This window comes from Sander vitreus, chromosome 19 (genome assembly GCF_031162955.1).
Source record: "Sander vitreus isolate 19-12246 chromosome 19, sanVit1, whole genome shotgun sequence".
In the NCBI taxonomy this organism is placed as follows: domain Eukaryota; kingdom Metazoa; phylum Chordata; class Actinopteri; order Perciformes; family Percidae; genus Sander; species Sander vitreus.
Window position 1 is genome coordinate 9,386,385 of NC_135873.1, and position 16,966 is coordinate 9,403,350.

General features: G+C 39.1%; 1 protein-coding gene across 8 annotated transcripts in view; it reads right to left on the minus strand.

The window, feature by feature from the left end:
* Window positions 1–16,966, minus strand: part of LOC144534478 (phospholipid-transporting ATPase ABCA1) — a 187,392-nt gene that overhangs the window by 120,795 nt on the left and 49,631 nt on the right. For all 8 annotated transcript variants that reach the window (XM_078276426.1, XM_078276424.1, XM_078276418.1 and 5 more), the window contains 4 exons: window positions 15,990–16,117; window positions 12,714–12,911; window positions 9,623–9,688; window positions 9,331–9,505 (listed from right to left, as the gene is read on the minus strand). In XM_078276426.1, the coding sequence (XP_078132552.1) occupies window positions 9,331–9,505; window positions 9,623–9,688; window positions 12,714–12,911; window positions 15,990–16,117 (567 nt within the window). The remainder of the gene's footprint in view (window positions 1–9,330; window positions 9,506–9,622; window positions 9,689–12,713; window positions 12,912–15,989; window positions 16,118–16,966) is intronic.

The following is a 16,966-nucleotide window of genomic DNA, read 5'->3' on the forward strand; positions in this document are numbered from 1 at the left end:
GCCCGCAATGAATCAACAAAGGCAGTGATGAAGAAGTGCTGCTAGCTAGCAAATAGACCTCAAGGATACACATAATGTCTAAGAAACGCTGAATGTAAACTTTCCTTGTTACTAGTGTTGGAGATATCGGCCGTGGAGATGTCTGCCTTCTCTCCAATATAATGGAACTAGATGACACTCGACTTGTAGTGCTCAAAGCGCCAAAAAACACATTTGAACGTAACAGCAATGTCTCTTTCCATAAATCCTGAAACAGAGTATGTGAGTATGGTTCCTTCTGCGTAGTGATACAGTTGGTAGGTGTAGGTTTGGTAGAAGGTAAATAGTTCCTACATGAAACTGCTCACAATCAGGTCTGTGAATTATCTTGAGTAATCTGGTTATTATTTCTAGAAAGAGACATTGCTGTTGTATTTTTCAAATGCATTTGTTGGTGCTTTAAGAATCTAGTAAGTAAGTAAGTAAGTAAGTAAGTAAAATGTAATTATAAAGTGCTTTTTCACAGACATAAGTAACAAAGTGCTTTACAGTGGCAAACAGAAGAAACAATTGTGAGAACACGATACACAATCAGTACTACACAATAATATTGAAAGAGCAGACAACGTGCAGATCGGTCAACCAAACGCCTGTCTAAACACGTATGTCTATCTAATTTAAAAAGAATCCACAGAAACAGCCGACTGTAAGGTAGAGGCAGAGCATTCCATAGTTAAGGTGCTAAGGACTCAAAAGCTCGATTAACTCGGATCTTAAGCAGTGTGCGTGGGACAGACAGTAAATCTAGCATATTAGACCCAAGTGAACGAGCTGACAAATATGTGTGAAGTACCTCAGCCACATATGCAGGAGTCTGACCGTGCAATGCTCTGTATGTACTGTAAGTTTTAGAATTTTAAACTGAATCCTAGTTCCATTATATTGGAGAGAAGGTAGTCATCTACTTTAATTTAAAAATAGGTTCTGAATAGTAAAAGGGATTATGAGAATAGACAGCAATGCAAATGGACCTTGACCAACTTGTTCGGGCCAATTACAAGACACAAATAATTATAGTCAACAATGAGCATGGATATAGGTGGCAGTGACAAATGCACAACAGTCAAACATTTGTATCATGGGAAAGATTTATCAGATATTTTGTGTGCTAAAGGGAGCATCAGAATACAGAGGTTAGACATTCTTTTTGACAACAGATCTTTACTTTTGTTCTTTCAAACTGCTGTTTTGTGGAGAAAAAAAAAAGAAAAAGAGAATCTGTTCTTTACACTAGGTTTAGCCAAAGTAAAATAATTGCATTGAGCCTCAAGTCAGCGCCTCAACTTACCTGGCAAATTTAATCAATTTCAGTTGCACCCTGGAGATGGGCTCAATTTAGCACTATGGCGAGACAGTGCCATTGGCAAACTGCAAATGCTTGTGCTTCGCATATGCAATCACATCGATGTGTGCACACACAGAAAATGAGAGAGAATGATATGACTCTAGGTTCACAATACTCACATTTCAGGTATGCCATGCAATGCCCAATCAGAAGTACACAAGCAGGTACACACATGTGCACCTGAACATGACATTCCAGTCTAAAGTGAACTACCCCCTGCATCAGTCAAGCAGCACCTACTGTATGTCTTACAAGCAGTACAAATTAAGTGCTGTCTTGAAGCATTCCAAAAGAAAGTTACAGTCATGTGAACAAATTAGGACACCCATGCTAAAGTTGACTAAAAAGAGGAATTAAAAAAATCATCTTTTGGAAATTGATCTTAATGACTTAATTTAAAAAATGAGGAAAAATCCAACCTTTAAGGACACCAATTTTCTTTGTGAATGAATAATGTATCGTAAATAAATAAAATGTTCTTCCTTAAAATACAGGGGGCATAGGTAAGTACACCCCTATGTTAAATTCCCATAGAGGCAGACAGAGTTTTATTTTTAAAGGCCAGTTATTTCATGGATCCAGGATACTATGCATCCTGATAAAGTTCCCTTGGCCTTTGGAATTAAAATAGCCCCACATCATCACATCCCCTTCACCATACCTAGAGATTGGCATGGTTTTATTTCAGTTAGCCGAATAGCTGGTTTGATTTGCATTGAGAGATGATATTATGGAAAGTACCCCATGCCAATCTCTAGGTATGGTGAAGGGTATGTGATGATGTGGGGCTATTTTAATTCCTAAAGCCAAGGGAACTTTATCAGGATGCATAATATCCTGGATCCATGAAATAACTGGCCTTTAAAAATAAAAATCTGCCTGCCTCTATGGGAATTTAACATAGGGGTGTACTTACTTACGCCCCCTGTATTTTAAGGAAAAACATTTATTTATTTACGATACATTATTTATTCACAAAGAAAATTGGTGTCCTTAAAGATTGGATTTTTCCTATTTTTTTTAATTAAGGCATTAAGATCAATTTCCAAAAGATGATTTTTTTATTCCTATTTTTAGTCAACTTTAGCATTGGTGTCCTTATTTTTTCACATGACTGTAAATCAGGTTGAACAAATGTCATTGAAGTCACTCTCTCACAAGAGAAGGAAAGAGGCCGCTTTGACATTCAGTAGAAGACCCTCTCTCACTCCATTAAAGGTCCCATGACATGGTGCTCATTGCATGCTTTTATATAGGCCTTAGTGGTCCCCTAATACTGTATCTGAAGTCTCTTTTATATAGACCTTAGTGGTCCCCTAATACTGTATCTGAAGTCTCTTTTATATAGGCCTTAGTGGTCCCCTAATACTGTATCTGAAGTCTCTTTCCCGAAATTCAGCCTTGGTGCAGAATTACAGCCACTAGAGCCAGTTCCACAATGAGCTGTCCTTAGTATGTGCCATTTCTGTGTCTGTAGCTATTGAGGAGGAGAGGAGGGGGCAAGGTGGGGGTGTGGCCTTGATCAACTACCACTTTGGTCGTTTGAAAGCCATGATGTCTCTCTCTGTCTCTCATGGGTGGGCCAAATTCTCTGGGCGGGCAAAGCAGAGAAAGGGGAGGTAACCTTGCTCCTTATGACCTCATAAGGAGCAGATTCCAGATCGGCCCATCTGAGCTTTCATTTTCTCAAAGGCAGAGCAGGATACCCAGGGCTCGGTTTACACCTATCACCATTTCTAGCCACTGGGGAACCATAGGCAGGCTGGGGGAACGCATATTAATGTTAAAAAACCAAACATAAAGTGAAACTTTCATGCCATGGGACCTTTAAAGGGAAGTGCTTAGAACAAGAATTAAAGTGTAACAATTTCTATAATTCAAAAAGACGCACATGGGCAAAATACTCAGAGGATGACAGTATGATTCTCTAGATAATTAGGAAATGTTATGAGCAATGTCAGAAAAAAAAAAAATAAAAATCACACCAGAAAAGAGAAAAAGCTTATTCTGATGGATCAAAAGAGATGCGTTCATTTGAAAGGTTGATGTTTGGGTACAAAAACACAAACACTCGAATCAAGAACACTGTAGCAAACAGTTAAAGTCACAGTTAAGGTCAAGTAAAATCACCAGTTTTACAGGCATGGCTATAGTGCTTTAAGAGTTTTTGCCTATTTCCATTTGCACAGAAACCAATTCTAATTATCCATATAGTAACAAATAATGTCCAATTTAACAACAGCGAGGAAAGCAACCTCTAAAATGAGTCATGTGTATAAGAGCTTACAAATGCAAAATATATTTTAACAAATTTCTCCAACAAACGTATAAATGTAAGTATATGCCATTGCAGAGCCATGTAAAGTAATCTACTGAGCACATTTTGAAAATGTTAACAACTTAAAATTACTGTTGTGGAAGAACAGTTACCACCCCAACTATTCTGTATAATGACTCAGATGTTTTTCTTGGCTGTCAACGATTAATTGGGAAGAAAACATTGCTAAGCCATTAACAAAAGCTCAGTGTTGGCCTTTATTGTTGCCATTTTACTATTCCTTTGAGTGTACTTTTACAGGTATAAAGGAGTTGTAATTGGCCATTGTGCAGACACGCTGCATATTCCAGATTCATTTAACGTACATAGACCAACAGAAAAAAATGCCATAGCAAATCCAAAACAGCCATTAGCATGCTAAGAGATGTTAGGACTTTTGTTGTATGGATGATACAATGTTTTTGCTAATTTGCGCTGGTACAAGCATGCAATTCCACTTGCAGCATAACTTTATTCCCAAGGAATGGAGGCTTCTTATTAAAATCTATTTTTGTGCATTTGTCTCCAAAGAACAGGCATTTAATGAAACAAGAATGCATGGTCTCTAATGAGCATGAGGCTGCAAGAAGTTACACTGAAGATTTAATTTTCAAGGATTTTATGGAACTGTCCCCACCACCACCTAAATGGTTGTGCTACTTATGTTTATTATTCCTTTTTAATAATGAGTGGCAGATAGTGATTTCTCGGCACAGCCCCAGTAAGAAAATGTGCATATAATCATTTTTGGAAAATGTATTTTCTCAGTTCTTTTTGCTTGACTATATATTTCCCAATTACTTATTATGTGCATCAAGTACGGCATTAACATGTATTGGACAATCTTTCCATATATTTAAATATGTATAGGTATATAAGAAATGTATGTATTTATGTGTTTGTTCTATCAGGGTTCCTTTTTTAATACAATGTGTTACTAAATTAACCTTTATTTTAACAACATATTATTAAATTTGAAAAATTATAGCAGAGAACTTTACTTGAGAATTATTTATTTATGTAGTAAAACAAACAGAAAAGTTTATCCCCATGTGCAAAAAGTTGCCATCTAGGGCTGCAACAACGAATCGCTAAAATACAATTATTAAAAAAGTTGTCAACGAATTTCATTATCGATTCGTTGTGTCGTGCAACTATTACGGCACTCAGTCGCAGAGATTAAAACAAATTGAGTCGAGCGCAGAGCGGAGCAGCGCAGCGCGAAAGAAAAGAAAAAAGAGCAGAGCGGGGGTAGAGGAAATACGGAGAGAGACCGGAGAGACCCGTAACGTTGTTCTGAAACACACGGCGGAGGCAGAGAAATCAGTACGACCTAACTCATCCAAGGTGTGGGAGCATTTCACACCAAATAAATCGAAGACGTGTTAATTGCAAGATAAGCAAAAGCGACATGGCATGGCATGGGCGCACACGGTGATGATTCAGCACCTAAAACGTAAACATGTTGGAGTCCTTGATGAGGAGGAAGGGAGTTCAACAGCAGGGTGAAGTCACTACAGAATCCTACTTTTGTTCCGTTTTGAAGTGAGGAACGTAACATCCCTCCAGTAGCTCTTCTGGTGCTGGTGTTTACTCGTTATCCAGCTTGACAAGCATGACAAGCTAGCGTTAGCACGTTAATAACAGTAGTAAAGCAGGCAAGACTAAAGACACGTTTTTATTCACTCACCTTTTTTGGCCCATTCATTTTTCAATCTATTGTCATGTATATATTCTGTGCTTTGTCCCATATCAGTTATTGTTGACGAATATATGTGTGTGTGTGTGTGTGTGTGTGTGTTGTACTTTTTAATTTCATTTTAAAGTTCTTTTATAGCACTTGGTCATCTTAAGCTGTGTTTAAATGTGGTGTACAAATGAACTTAACTTGCACTTACTACAATGATGGTAATAATTTAATGAATAAGCTTCAAGTGTGTGTGTGTGTGTGTGTGTGTGTGTGTGTGTGTGTGTGGTCTGTATCTACTCTTTGGGTTACTTACCTTTACACAACTATCAACTTAAACAACAAGTATGTATGGAAGTATGTATTGAGTTGATGTAAATTAATGCTTTTTTTTTGTATCCGATTCATCGATTAATCGAAAAAATAAAAGACAGATTAATCGATTATTAAAATAATCGTTAGTTGCAGCCCTATTGCCATCCCTTTAATGATTAAAAATTGAATCAGGTGCACTCTGAAAGTGCAAATGATAAAAAGTGTTTTAGTCGTCCACCCGTATATCAAGATCAGACATATGGTCACGACTCGTTTTAAACGTTCAGGTATTATAGATATTCACAAATAAAGAGAATCTCAGACTGCTGCCAGTGTGTTTAGAAGAGGTCAAATTCCCAATCTCAACCCATTTTAAAATGCTTCAACAAGTTCTAGGAAAACCAGAGTAACACTTATGATGTACAGGTACCTCTATCCACAGTTACTGTCAAAGTACCAACTATAACACACACATTTGATCCACATGGAAGCTCAGGAAGGTTTGCCTAGGTGAAGAACAACACTATAACAACGCATTCTGTACTAAGTCAGGTGTTTAGTAAACCAAAACATTGCCTTTGAAAAGATCAGGCTTAGTCATTTCTGAAGCATTATACAGTTTCTAATTATGATGGAAAAAAAGTAGTAAGCATCAACGTATCCAGTATACTGTACCTGACTATTACCATGAGTTTACACTACAAGCAACATGGTCACCACAAGTAACCTTTTGTCTGTTACAGAACTGAGTCACATAAATCACAAACATCTTTAATGTATGTACAGTGTGCCTATTCTAATTGATCTACTTGAAAGTCCTTAAAGGTGGACTCTGTGATTCTAACCAAATACTCTTTTTGTCAAATTCAGCAAATATCTACTCACGGTCCGCGAGCTGTGTGTGTTCTATGAAAAACACAGCCCTGGCTCTGTAAATAGGAAAGAAACAAATGGCATTTTTCCATTACGTGGTACCTGCTCGACTCGCCTCGACTCTACTTTTTTGGTTTTCCATTATGAAAAAAAGTCCCTGGTACCGGCCGACAGGTACCTTTTTTTAGTATCACCTCCGTCGAGGTTCCAAGCGAGCTGAGGCGATACCAAAAGGTGACGTGAAAACCTGCAGACTACTGATTGGTCAGAGAGAATCGTCACTAATCACTGCGTCATCATTGCTAGCGACAGACGGGGGTGTCCTGAACAAACCCGCCATTTTTTAATAGTTTAGCCAGCGGTGGTTTTTTTTGCTGCCTCTTTTGAAACTAAATTTGTCTTCTGGCAAACAGCCACATGCCGAGAATCAAAAACAACACACCTTCGACGTTCTGTGTGTGTGTCTCGTTAGGTCACGGCAGTTTCCTGCATGAAGCGGTACTACATCTGCAATGGAAAATGGAGGACAGGGCACTGCGGCCAAGTCGAGTCGAGCCGAGCCGAGCTGGTACTAGCAGTGGGTAAGCGCCAACAGTGGCTCGAACCAAGCCAAACAACACTAGTTCGTCCATGCTCGTGCACAGGAGGGGGCAAGGGCCATGGATGTATAAAGAGAAAGGTGGTGGGAGGGAGACGGACGGTAAATCTTGCACATGCTAACAGTCTGTAGGAGCATGACAGGAGGGGTGTATTTGTTAGATGTCGAGTTCAAAAATCAACAATCTTTTTCCAGAATAGCAGACTCCACCTTTAACCACTGGACAAATTTACACATCAGAAAAACACTTTGCTTTGCTGGCATTACTGCATCAAAGTGTTGTGTTAGATCAAAGGGTGATTCATATCAGTACTCGACTCTATCTGCCATCCACAAATGCCTGAAGAATTTATCTTCTGTTTTATTAATTGAATCCTTGCAGCCATGAAAAAGCTCATTCACTTACAACTTTACTGAAGGTGGGTGGTGCAGTCCAGATTTTCAAAGCAGTGTGAATACACTACAGATTCTTCTAATGTGGCTACCTGGCATATATCTTTATTAAAAGGAGAATTCCGGTCAATTTCAACACGTAGCTCTGTTGTTTGGAAATTTGGAGTGCTGGCAGTAGCAAAAAAAAAATGAAAACAATCGGTGCTGCCTACACCATGTTATCCCCCTGCTAGCTTTAGCACCCAACAGGCTTAAACAGGGCAACAGTCAAATTTGCTGTGTTCCCTCGGAAGGAATCACTGCACATGGGTAAGCACTTGTAATGACATCTCGAGCATGTTTAGAGGCTAAAAACACGTTTAAAACTTGCCCTCTTTAAGTCTGTTGGGTGCTAACGCTAGCAGGAGGATAACACGGTGTAGGCAGCACCGATTGTTTTAGTTTTTCTTGCTACTGACAGCACTCCAAATTTCCAAACAACAGAGCTACGTGTTGAAATTGACCGGAATTCTCCTTTAAGCACAAAACTCTATGTTTATACCCTGCATGAGATCAGGAGTATGGGGGACAATGACATCCTGAAGATGGACTGGACTCAGTCATTTAGACAGCTTCAGGACATTTTAAAAGGCATTACTGAACTCTATCAGGGCCTCTGGTCAAAAATCTTTACAAACTGAGCAAGGTTTTAGTGAGATCAATACAGCACTGGGGGATAGGAGTACACATGCTGACATTATGGCTGCCATGGTTGTATTTCTTGGCCAAGATGGTACAAAATACCAGTTAAGAACTCAAAAAAGCATTTTAATGACACCATCTGTCCTCTGTGGGAAGTTTGGGTTGCCATATGTTCTTATTTAGGATGTTACATATTTGCGCCTTGTGACTCTACACCACCCAGACAACAACATCAATTTCGACTAGTGATAAGTTGCTCTGGACTTTCCTCTTCATTAAGAAAACATCATTATGTCAGGGAGGAAAGTGAGTGCACAGCTTTTAAATGGAATGAGAAGAGCTGATTTGATTGGCTACGATTGATGCCAGCCCCTGACACAGTCGCCAATAATGTATTCCTAATTAAACCCAGTTTCCAGCTCTGGCACAGGTGCCAACTGTGCCACAGGTGCCTGTTCCTGCATGTGCACATGTGCACCCTGCACAGTTGACTGCACTGTGTACTTGCACCACTAATTCATCAAAATAGGAGAAATGTTTTACCCCTGCATGCATATTTTGATAACAGGGAACACTGGGGTTTGCTGTCGGTTCTGTCTTTGCGGAATACTTGACCTAATAAAAATACTTTTATTCTTTGTCCATACTGCCTACTGAGCCTTGCTGGACCAAAGATATCTTGCTGGACTGACATTTATGTGCTGCACTACCAAGGCTACAGTAGCGCCACGCTCCATAAAGTCTGACAAGATACAGTTTTTAAAGCAGAAAAAAACTTTAAATTGATTTAATTTGTCATGATTCATGCCATCCTCTGCAACCTACTGACCAAGCATAATTCCCAGTCCTTCCCATTTTTCCAAATGCAACTATACGCCTCTGGCCGCGTAATTACCAAAACATGTTGCCATGTCCAGTGATACTATAAATCACTGGTTGCAAAAAAATTTCAAATAAAGTAACCCAATTTTGTCTATTTCCTGGCTACATACAGTACTGTAAAGCTAAAATGTAGATAAATGACGAAGACATAAGTACTGTGTGACAACTTTGCTTAATAAGGAGTTTGCTACTGCACTTACCGGAACTGTTGCCCGTAATGAAGACTGACTTCTTGTTATCCATCTGTCTTAGTAAGCGTAAACTGATGTTGGTCTGCTTTTCACACAGTAGCATATTGATACTGCCAATCATGTCCTTTTGGAAATCCAATGAACTAGCAGCTTTAAGGATCGTGGAGTTCTGCAACCTGGCCATCTGGATACAACAATGTAAAAGTCAGGAATTTTGAAAAAAACTGAAAAATAGCCAAATCATCATAGAGTATAATTATGGATTCCTGTGTAGTGTACATGACGCAGTGGCAACACTAACCTCCTCAATCACTGGTAACGCATCTTGAGTGGTTTTCCCCATCAGTGTCACTGTGTCTGAAGGTACCTAAAAGAGGGCATGAACAGTTGATTTACAGAACATTACTGTAGCTACTACATGAATGGCCAACAAGGAAAAAAATCCAATGTATTACTATGCCCTCTGTGTTACTATGCCCTAAAAGAAATATAATATGCATGTTATTGTACTGCAAAGCCAGTAGCTACAATTATGTGTCCACACCTGCGCCGAAAATACTAGTTCCATATCAGCCTTTCCAGTGAAGATACTATATAAACACACATTTGTGCATCTCAACCTGTAAATTGTATCCTAACAACATCCTCCCTGGCACTGGTTAATAAAAGTTGCATTAAAATGACAAGTGTTACTGAGTGTTACAGTAACATTCTGAAGGTACACAGAATTAATCCAATTACAAGAACAAAATGGCATGCCCTTTTAACCATTGTCATTTTCATGCATCAAGTGTCAAGTAAAAGCTGTTCTAGGAGTGCCTGTATTGTCTTTCAGCAAATACAATTACAAAGCCTAGAGACATATGCAAGACATAGGTCGAGAAAGACTAAGAGTGGGCAGATCAGAAGGCTGACAGATGTATAAAGAAGGGTAATACTGCATTAGTATTCACAATTAGAAGCCCATTCAAGCACATTTTGGACAACAGCCTGGCTATTAATTGAGTCTTGCGTACATTCATTTAGGATCACTTTACTCTCAGTGTGTGTAGAGCAGACACTAAGGAGGAGACAGAAGTCTCATACAATTTTGAGCAAAACGGCTGAAAATCACCAATCAATGGAAGGAGAGATTTCAGCAATGTCACATTAGGAGGTAGATAAAGTGAACCATGGCACAAAACAGATTTCTCAAGCTCATTTATTAAACTCAATTTTTACTGCACTTTGTTCCACTTGAAGACTTCAATGGTAACCAGGTAAGCTGATTAGAAATATAATGCTACAAGAGTGATATAACCATACATATTTTTGAATGGTACAAAAAGTTAAGATTTGCTGAGTTAATGAACTTTCAAAGGGCATTATTCTATCAAAGATATACTAAATAAAGACACACTTTGACATTTAAATGACCACTCTTCCCTATTCATTGTGTTCTGAAACTATTTCCAGAAACCCAAACAAAGAGCCACTGTCTAAATCTTCCCTTGTCCTTTTCTTTATGTTGTTGTTGCTATCACAATCATTCAGCAACGTCAAGCTTTAATTGTGAAGGCTTGATGTTCTTTTCCATCTATTTGCTTGCGGCACTGAAGAGCCTTTCCACTATATCTTGTCTAGGCTTTCTCTTCTTCCTGTGTCTCAAAATGCCCGTGGGTTTAAATTGTTCAAATGCTCTCTCCTACGAACTTCCTGCCTTATCACTTATTTATTGGATTTGCTGTCCCATATATTTTCTCTCAAAGATAAAATCAAAGGAAAGTGCAGGCTTCTATCATCCCAAAGGGAACTCAAGAGATTTAAAATAATTCAACAAAACATTGGTTCTAATAAATAATTCCCACCTGATTGCATGTATTCTAGTCAAATCACCGGAAGACACAGAGGTGCAAATGACAATGGTAATTTTAAAAGCTTAGACCCTATGGGACATAAACTGTTTTCTCACTCAAAATGGAAGAAATTCAAATACATTAAGATAATGGTGCAGTAATAGCATGCTGCCTGTAGGTTTTGCCATGAAGTGGATGCATTAGCAAGTTTTAACTTGAAAAGCTATTTCTTCATATCTCTAAGTCACAGAGCCAGACAAGCATAAAGTTTAACTTTTAAATTGGTTACTCAATTGGCTGGGACCGTAATTCATTGTCTTTGAATTCAATTTACTGCAAGCCATGCGAGAATTATAGATAGAACAGACAATGTTCACCCAAATACTTTTAAAATGTATTAAGCTGTGGAGTTTCATCTAACAGTACGTGATTGATAGAATATCCATGCAGAAAATTTACTTGAGCAGCAAGGATTTTTTTTTTTTTTTAAATATTCATTCATCAGAATCATTTATAATGACAAATGATTGACAATTGAATATTCTTCAACCATGTTATGAGTGATGGCGTTGCATTGTTTGTCCAGCAGAGGGCGCTCTACAACATCCCTGTGGGCAACACTGATTTTTTTGTTGTTATTGTCTTTTTTGTCTAAAAGGACTTTAAGTTTCATATCTTAAGTTACGCATTTCTTGATTTTTTTTTATTTATATATATATATATATATATAGGCCGATATATCTGAATATCGGATTTTTAAATCATCAAATATTTGTATCGGCTTGTTGTTATACAAGGTTTTGCAAAACAAAATACATTTCTCTATCACTGTTGGATTTGGACAATGTGTGGTAAATGTTTTAACGCAATTAATTAGCACCAAAAAATCATCATCAGTCAGTACAGTAAAGTACACTGACGAATCAGTGCAAATATTAGAAAGCTAGGCTTCCACTTACTCATAGTGGAGGCTCGCTAGCCTAGCTTGCTGGGTTCCACTTTCCTAGTGGAATAGAATTGTAACTGTACAATGGTTCATCCCAAATGGTTTAAATCGTTAAAACAGTTTAAATCGGTACATAACTACAGCTATGTTTGCTTGTTAAAAAATTCAATGTTCGGAGGCTATACAGGGCTATGACATGCTCCAGTTAGTGGTGCACAATGGAAGTTGACAGTGCATCTCCTGGAAACGCCAGCTCTCAAATGTAAGTCATGGGAAATGTGGAGGCTGAGACATCACAAGAGTTTCAAATTTACATTTTAATACCACCTTCATTAGCCCAGACAGTGTAATTTGTAAGGATGCTAGATGTGGGTGACCTTGCGGAGCAGGAATGAGGGCTTTTCAAATGTAGACATTATGGCCTGTATTACTACAGTACAGTGTCCCCGTCAGGCCAATTAATACAAACACAGCTCCCAAATGCATTCACTCTCCAACTTTTGTTAAAATGGGAAAATTGGGTCCAAGGTACTATGCCGGTCTTATCATTCTCAAATCAGACGAGTAGTGAGATTTGTTTCGTGGTGTGGGCAACAGCAAGAAAACCTTACCTTAGAAAGCACTTTCCTCGCATCCAGGTTTTGCAGAAGTACTTGTTGGGCGTTAATCAGCTGCTGTGGAGTGTGGGAGCAGCTGACATTTTGAAAAGCCACCTTTTCAGCTGTGCTGTTAAATTGGATATATTTATCCAGATCCGTCCCTTCACACAGGATGCTCTTTAGGTTGCTCGGCCTCGAGATGCCCATCATCTGAAAAAAAACAAACAGACTTTGGTAGAAGTTGACAAAGAAAAGAACTTTGCATCCGACCATATTTTATTTGTGTTGTGTCCTTTGGGTTGTTGTGCAGGCATATAGTATGCTATATCCCATTTCAAAATAAAATCTGACATAGTGTTTTTTATTTTAATTAGGGCCCGAGCGCCGACAGCGGCGAAGGCCCTATTGGAACTGAAGGAATTATTATTCTTTTTCCCGGCAAATGAATTGCCTTTTTGAGGGGCTTACCATATTCAAAAACCCACCAACATTGGCGGTTGCATCAAGTCTGGTGAAAATGTACGTATTTTAAGGGATTCGGGAATAGGCGGACAAAAATGGCTCGCTAGCGCCTGCAGTACGTTTAACGTAGACTCACGAAACTTGGTACACATACAGGTGCTGGTCATGTAATTAGAATATCATGAAAAAGTTGATTTATTTCAGTAATTCCATTCAAAAAGTGAAACTTGTATAATACATTGTACAATGTATAATATAACTTGTCTGTTTACATTCATTCCACACAGACTGATATATTTCAAGTGTTTATTTCTTTTACTTTTGATGATTAGAACTGACAACTAATGAAAACCCCAAATTCAGTATCTCTAAGGTTCAATATTGAAGACACCTGGTGCCACACTCTAATCAGCTAATTAACTCAAAACAACTGCAAAGGCCTTTAAATGGTCTCTCAGTCTAGTTCTGTAGGCTACACAATCATGGGGAAGACTGCCGACTTGACAGCTGTCCAAAAGACGACCACTGACACCTTGCACAAGGAGGGCAAGACACAAAAGGTCATTGCTAAAGAGGCTGGCTGTTCACAGAGCTCTGTGTCCAAACACATTAGTAGAGAGGCGAAGGGAAGGAAAAGATGTGGTAGAAAAAAGTGTACAAGCAATAGGGACCGTATAACCGTAACCTGGAGAGGATTGTGAAACAAAACCCATTAAAAAATGTGGGGGGGATTCACAAAGAGTGGACTGCAGCTGGAGTCAGTGCTTCAAGAACCACCACGCACAGACGTAAGCAAGACATGGGTTTCAGCTGTCGCATTCCTTGTGTCAAGCCACTCCTGAACAAGACACAGCATCAGAAGCATCTCGCCTGGGCTAAAGACAAAAAGGACTGGACTGCTGCTGAGTGGTCCAAAGTTATGTTCTCTGATGAAAGTAAATTTTGCATTTCCTTTGGAAATCAAGGTCCCAGAGTCTGGAGGAAGAGAGGAGAGGCACAGAATCCACGTTGCTTGAAGTCCAGTGTAAAGTTTCCACAGTCAGTCATGGTTTGGGGTGCCATGTCATCTGCTGGTGTTGGTCCACTGTGTTTTCTGAGGTCCAGGGTCAACGCAGCCATCTACCAGGAAGTTTTAGAGCACTTCATGCTTCCTGCTGCTGACCAACTTTATGGAGATGCAGATTTCATTTTCCAACAGGACTTGGCACCTGCACACAGTGCCAAAGCTACCAGTACCTGGTTTAAGGACCATGGTATCCCTGTTCTTAATTGGACAGCAAACTCGCCTGACCTTAACCCTATAGAAAATCTATGGGGTATTGTGAAGAGGATGATGCGATGCACCAGACCCAACAATGCAGAAGAGCTGAAGGCCACTATCAGAGCAACCTGGGTTCTCCTAACACCTGAGCAGTGCCACAGACTGATCGACTCCATGCCACGCCGCATTGCTGCAGTAATTCAGGCAAAAGGAGCCCCAACTAAGTATTGAGTGCTGTACACGCTCATACTTTTCATGTTCATACTTTTCAGTTGGCCAACATTTCTAAAAATCCTTTTTTATATTGGTCTTAAGTAATACTGAGATACTGAATTTGGGGTTTTCATTAGTTGTCAGTTCTAATCATCAAAATTAAAAAGAAATAAACACTTGAAATATATCAGTCTGTGTGGAATGAATGTATACATTATACAAGTTTCACTTTTTGAATGGAATTACTGAAATAAATCAACTTTTTCATGATATTCTAATTATATGACCAGCACCTGTATGTAGCATGTCAAGACGTACAAGAAACGTCATTGGAGCCATACCCTAAACCCAACATGAAGTCCGCCATTTTGAATTGAAAGTTCGGAATTAGTGCGATTTTGGCCATTTCCATGTGTCGTACTTTAACGAACTCCTCCTAGAGATTTCATCCGATCAACTTCAAATTCGGTCTGTGCCATCTTAAGACGTTAAAGATGAAAAGTTGTTAAAAGAAACTTTTCGTCATAGGGCGTGGCCATGGTGGGGCGGCCATTTTGTGCATTTCGCCATCAAAACAGGAAGTGGGTGTAACTCGAGTGTACATTGTCCAGTTGGCTCGAAACTTTTCAGGATTCATAAGACTAACTCTGAGGACATGTACTGGACAAAATTTACTCAAAGTCATAGCGCCCCCTAGTGGCAACAGGAAGTAGACCTAAAAGTCAAGGTGCTATACTTTAACGAACTCCTCCTAGAGATTTCATCCGATGGACTTTAAATTTGGTCTGTACCATCTCAACACCTTAAAGATGAAAAGTTATAAAAAAAAACAACTTTTCTTCAAAACGGTGTGGGCGTGGCGTGGCGGCCATTTGGAGTGTTTAGCGATGAACAAAGAAATTGTTGTAACTTGAGTGTACGTTGTCGTATCTGCCCGAAATTTCTCAAGATTGACAAGGGTCCAGGTCTTAGGACATCTACAGGTCAATATTGACTTTTGGTCATAGCGCCCCCCGCTGGCAACAGGAAATGCGCCTTATATGATTTACATGAAACTTATGTGTGGTCTACATGTGATACTGAGCCGCCCCCTATACTTTCACCACGCCCACGTACTCAGGCCACACCCCCTTTCATAACATTTGAACTGTTTAAGGTAGGTGGCCAGGATATTTGTACATTTCAAATACTCAAGCACAACACTCTTGGCACATTCGGTCTTTTGAACATTTTGATAAAATTTCAATTCTTTTATTTACAGAAGGAGGTGGAAAACTATGTTTCAAAGCAGCTGGGATTCTTACTGGAGACTTGTTTTCAACATGCAAGCAGAATAGCAAAATGATACTCACTGGATTGAGTTTAATCCCAGCATTCATGAGACTTTGGACCACTGATGGTGGAACCGACAAATTCTCTTTCAGGTAAGTGGAGAAAGTTTCATTGTCTCTGAGAATACTCCTTAGGATCACTGGTTTAGCTTAAACATAAAGATTGAGAATCATTACTTTTGCAGAACAGCAATTGACACACAGCAGGGACACACAATCTGAAATACCATGTGCAGTAGTGTAGTTGATGTTTACATGTGTGATGCTGACAACTGGTCAGAGATGGGAAACTTAAAGTGAAATATATGTACTTGTTTTTAAGCCGAGTCTTATTTTCATAGTTTAGCCATAAATCCTCCTTACTTGTCATCACCACTGCAGATATTTTACAGCATTTCAGCAGCATTTCTGTCTCTGCCTCCCTTATTTGTCTATCTGAAATCCTGCATTTGATTTCCACACTACCTTTCACAAATATGGGTGCATGAAGAGACATGTGTGAGACTTGTCATTTGCCCTAATTGACAACTATGCCAACCATGTAGGGGAGCCTGTTGTGTAACTAATAGGACAGCAGCCTTTTCATTCGTCTAACCAAAGCACTAGAGGATTGATTCTGTTGTTGAAATGAAAAAGGTTAAAGCTAAAGTCCATGACTTTAAAATCACTGCAGTGCAGCTGCTGAGTATAATATTATTCTAACTGATATAAACAATTGCCAAACCCGTGAAAATAAAACCTACAGTGAAACAAAAATCATTTACTTTTAATGTGTGCATGTACTGTAACAAATCAAGAATTCCGAATTCTCATTATTATGCTTTCTAGATGACAGTTGCAATTAAATCCTTCATTGGCGCAAGTATACATTGAACACTTGAGTTGAATGAGTGTGTGAGAGGAGCGATTTGTTGCTAAACATGTACCAGATTGTTAACCAGCCATTTTCTCCTGATTAGCTGCCCACAGATAGCCAGGATTTAAGAGAGACAACTTCA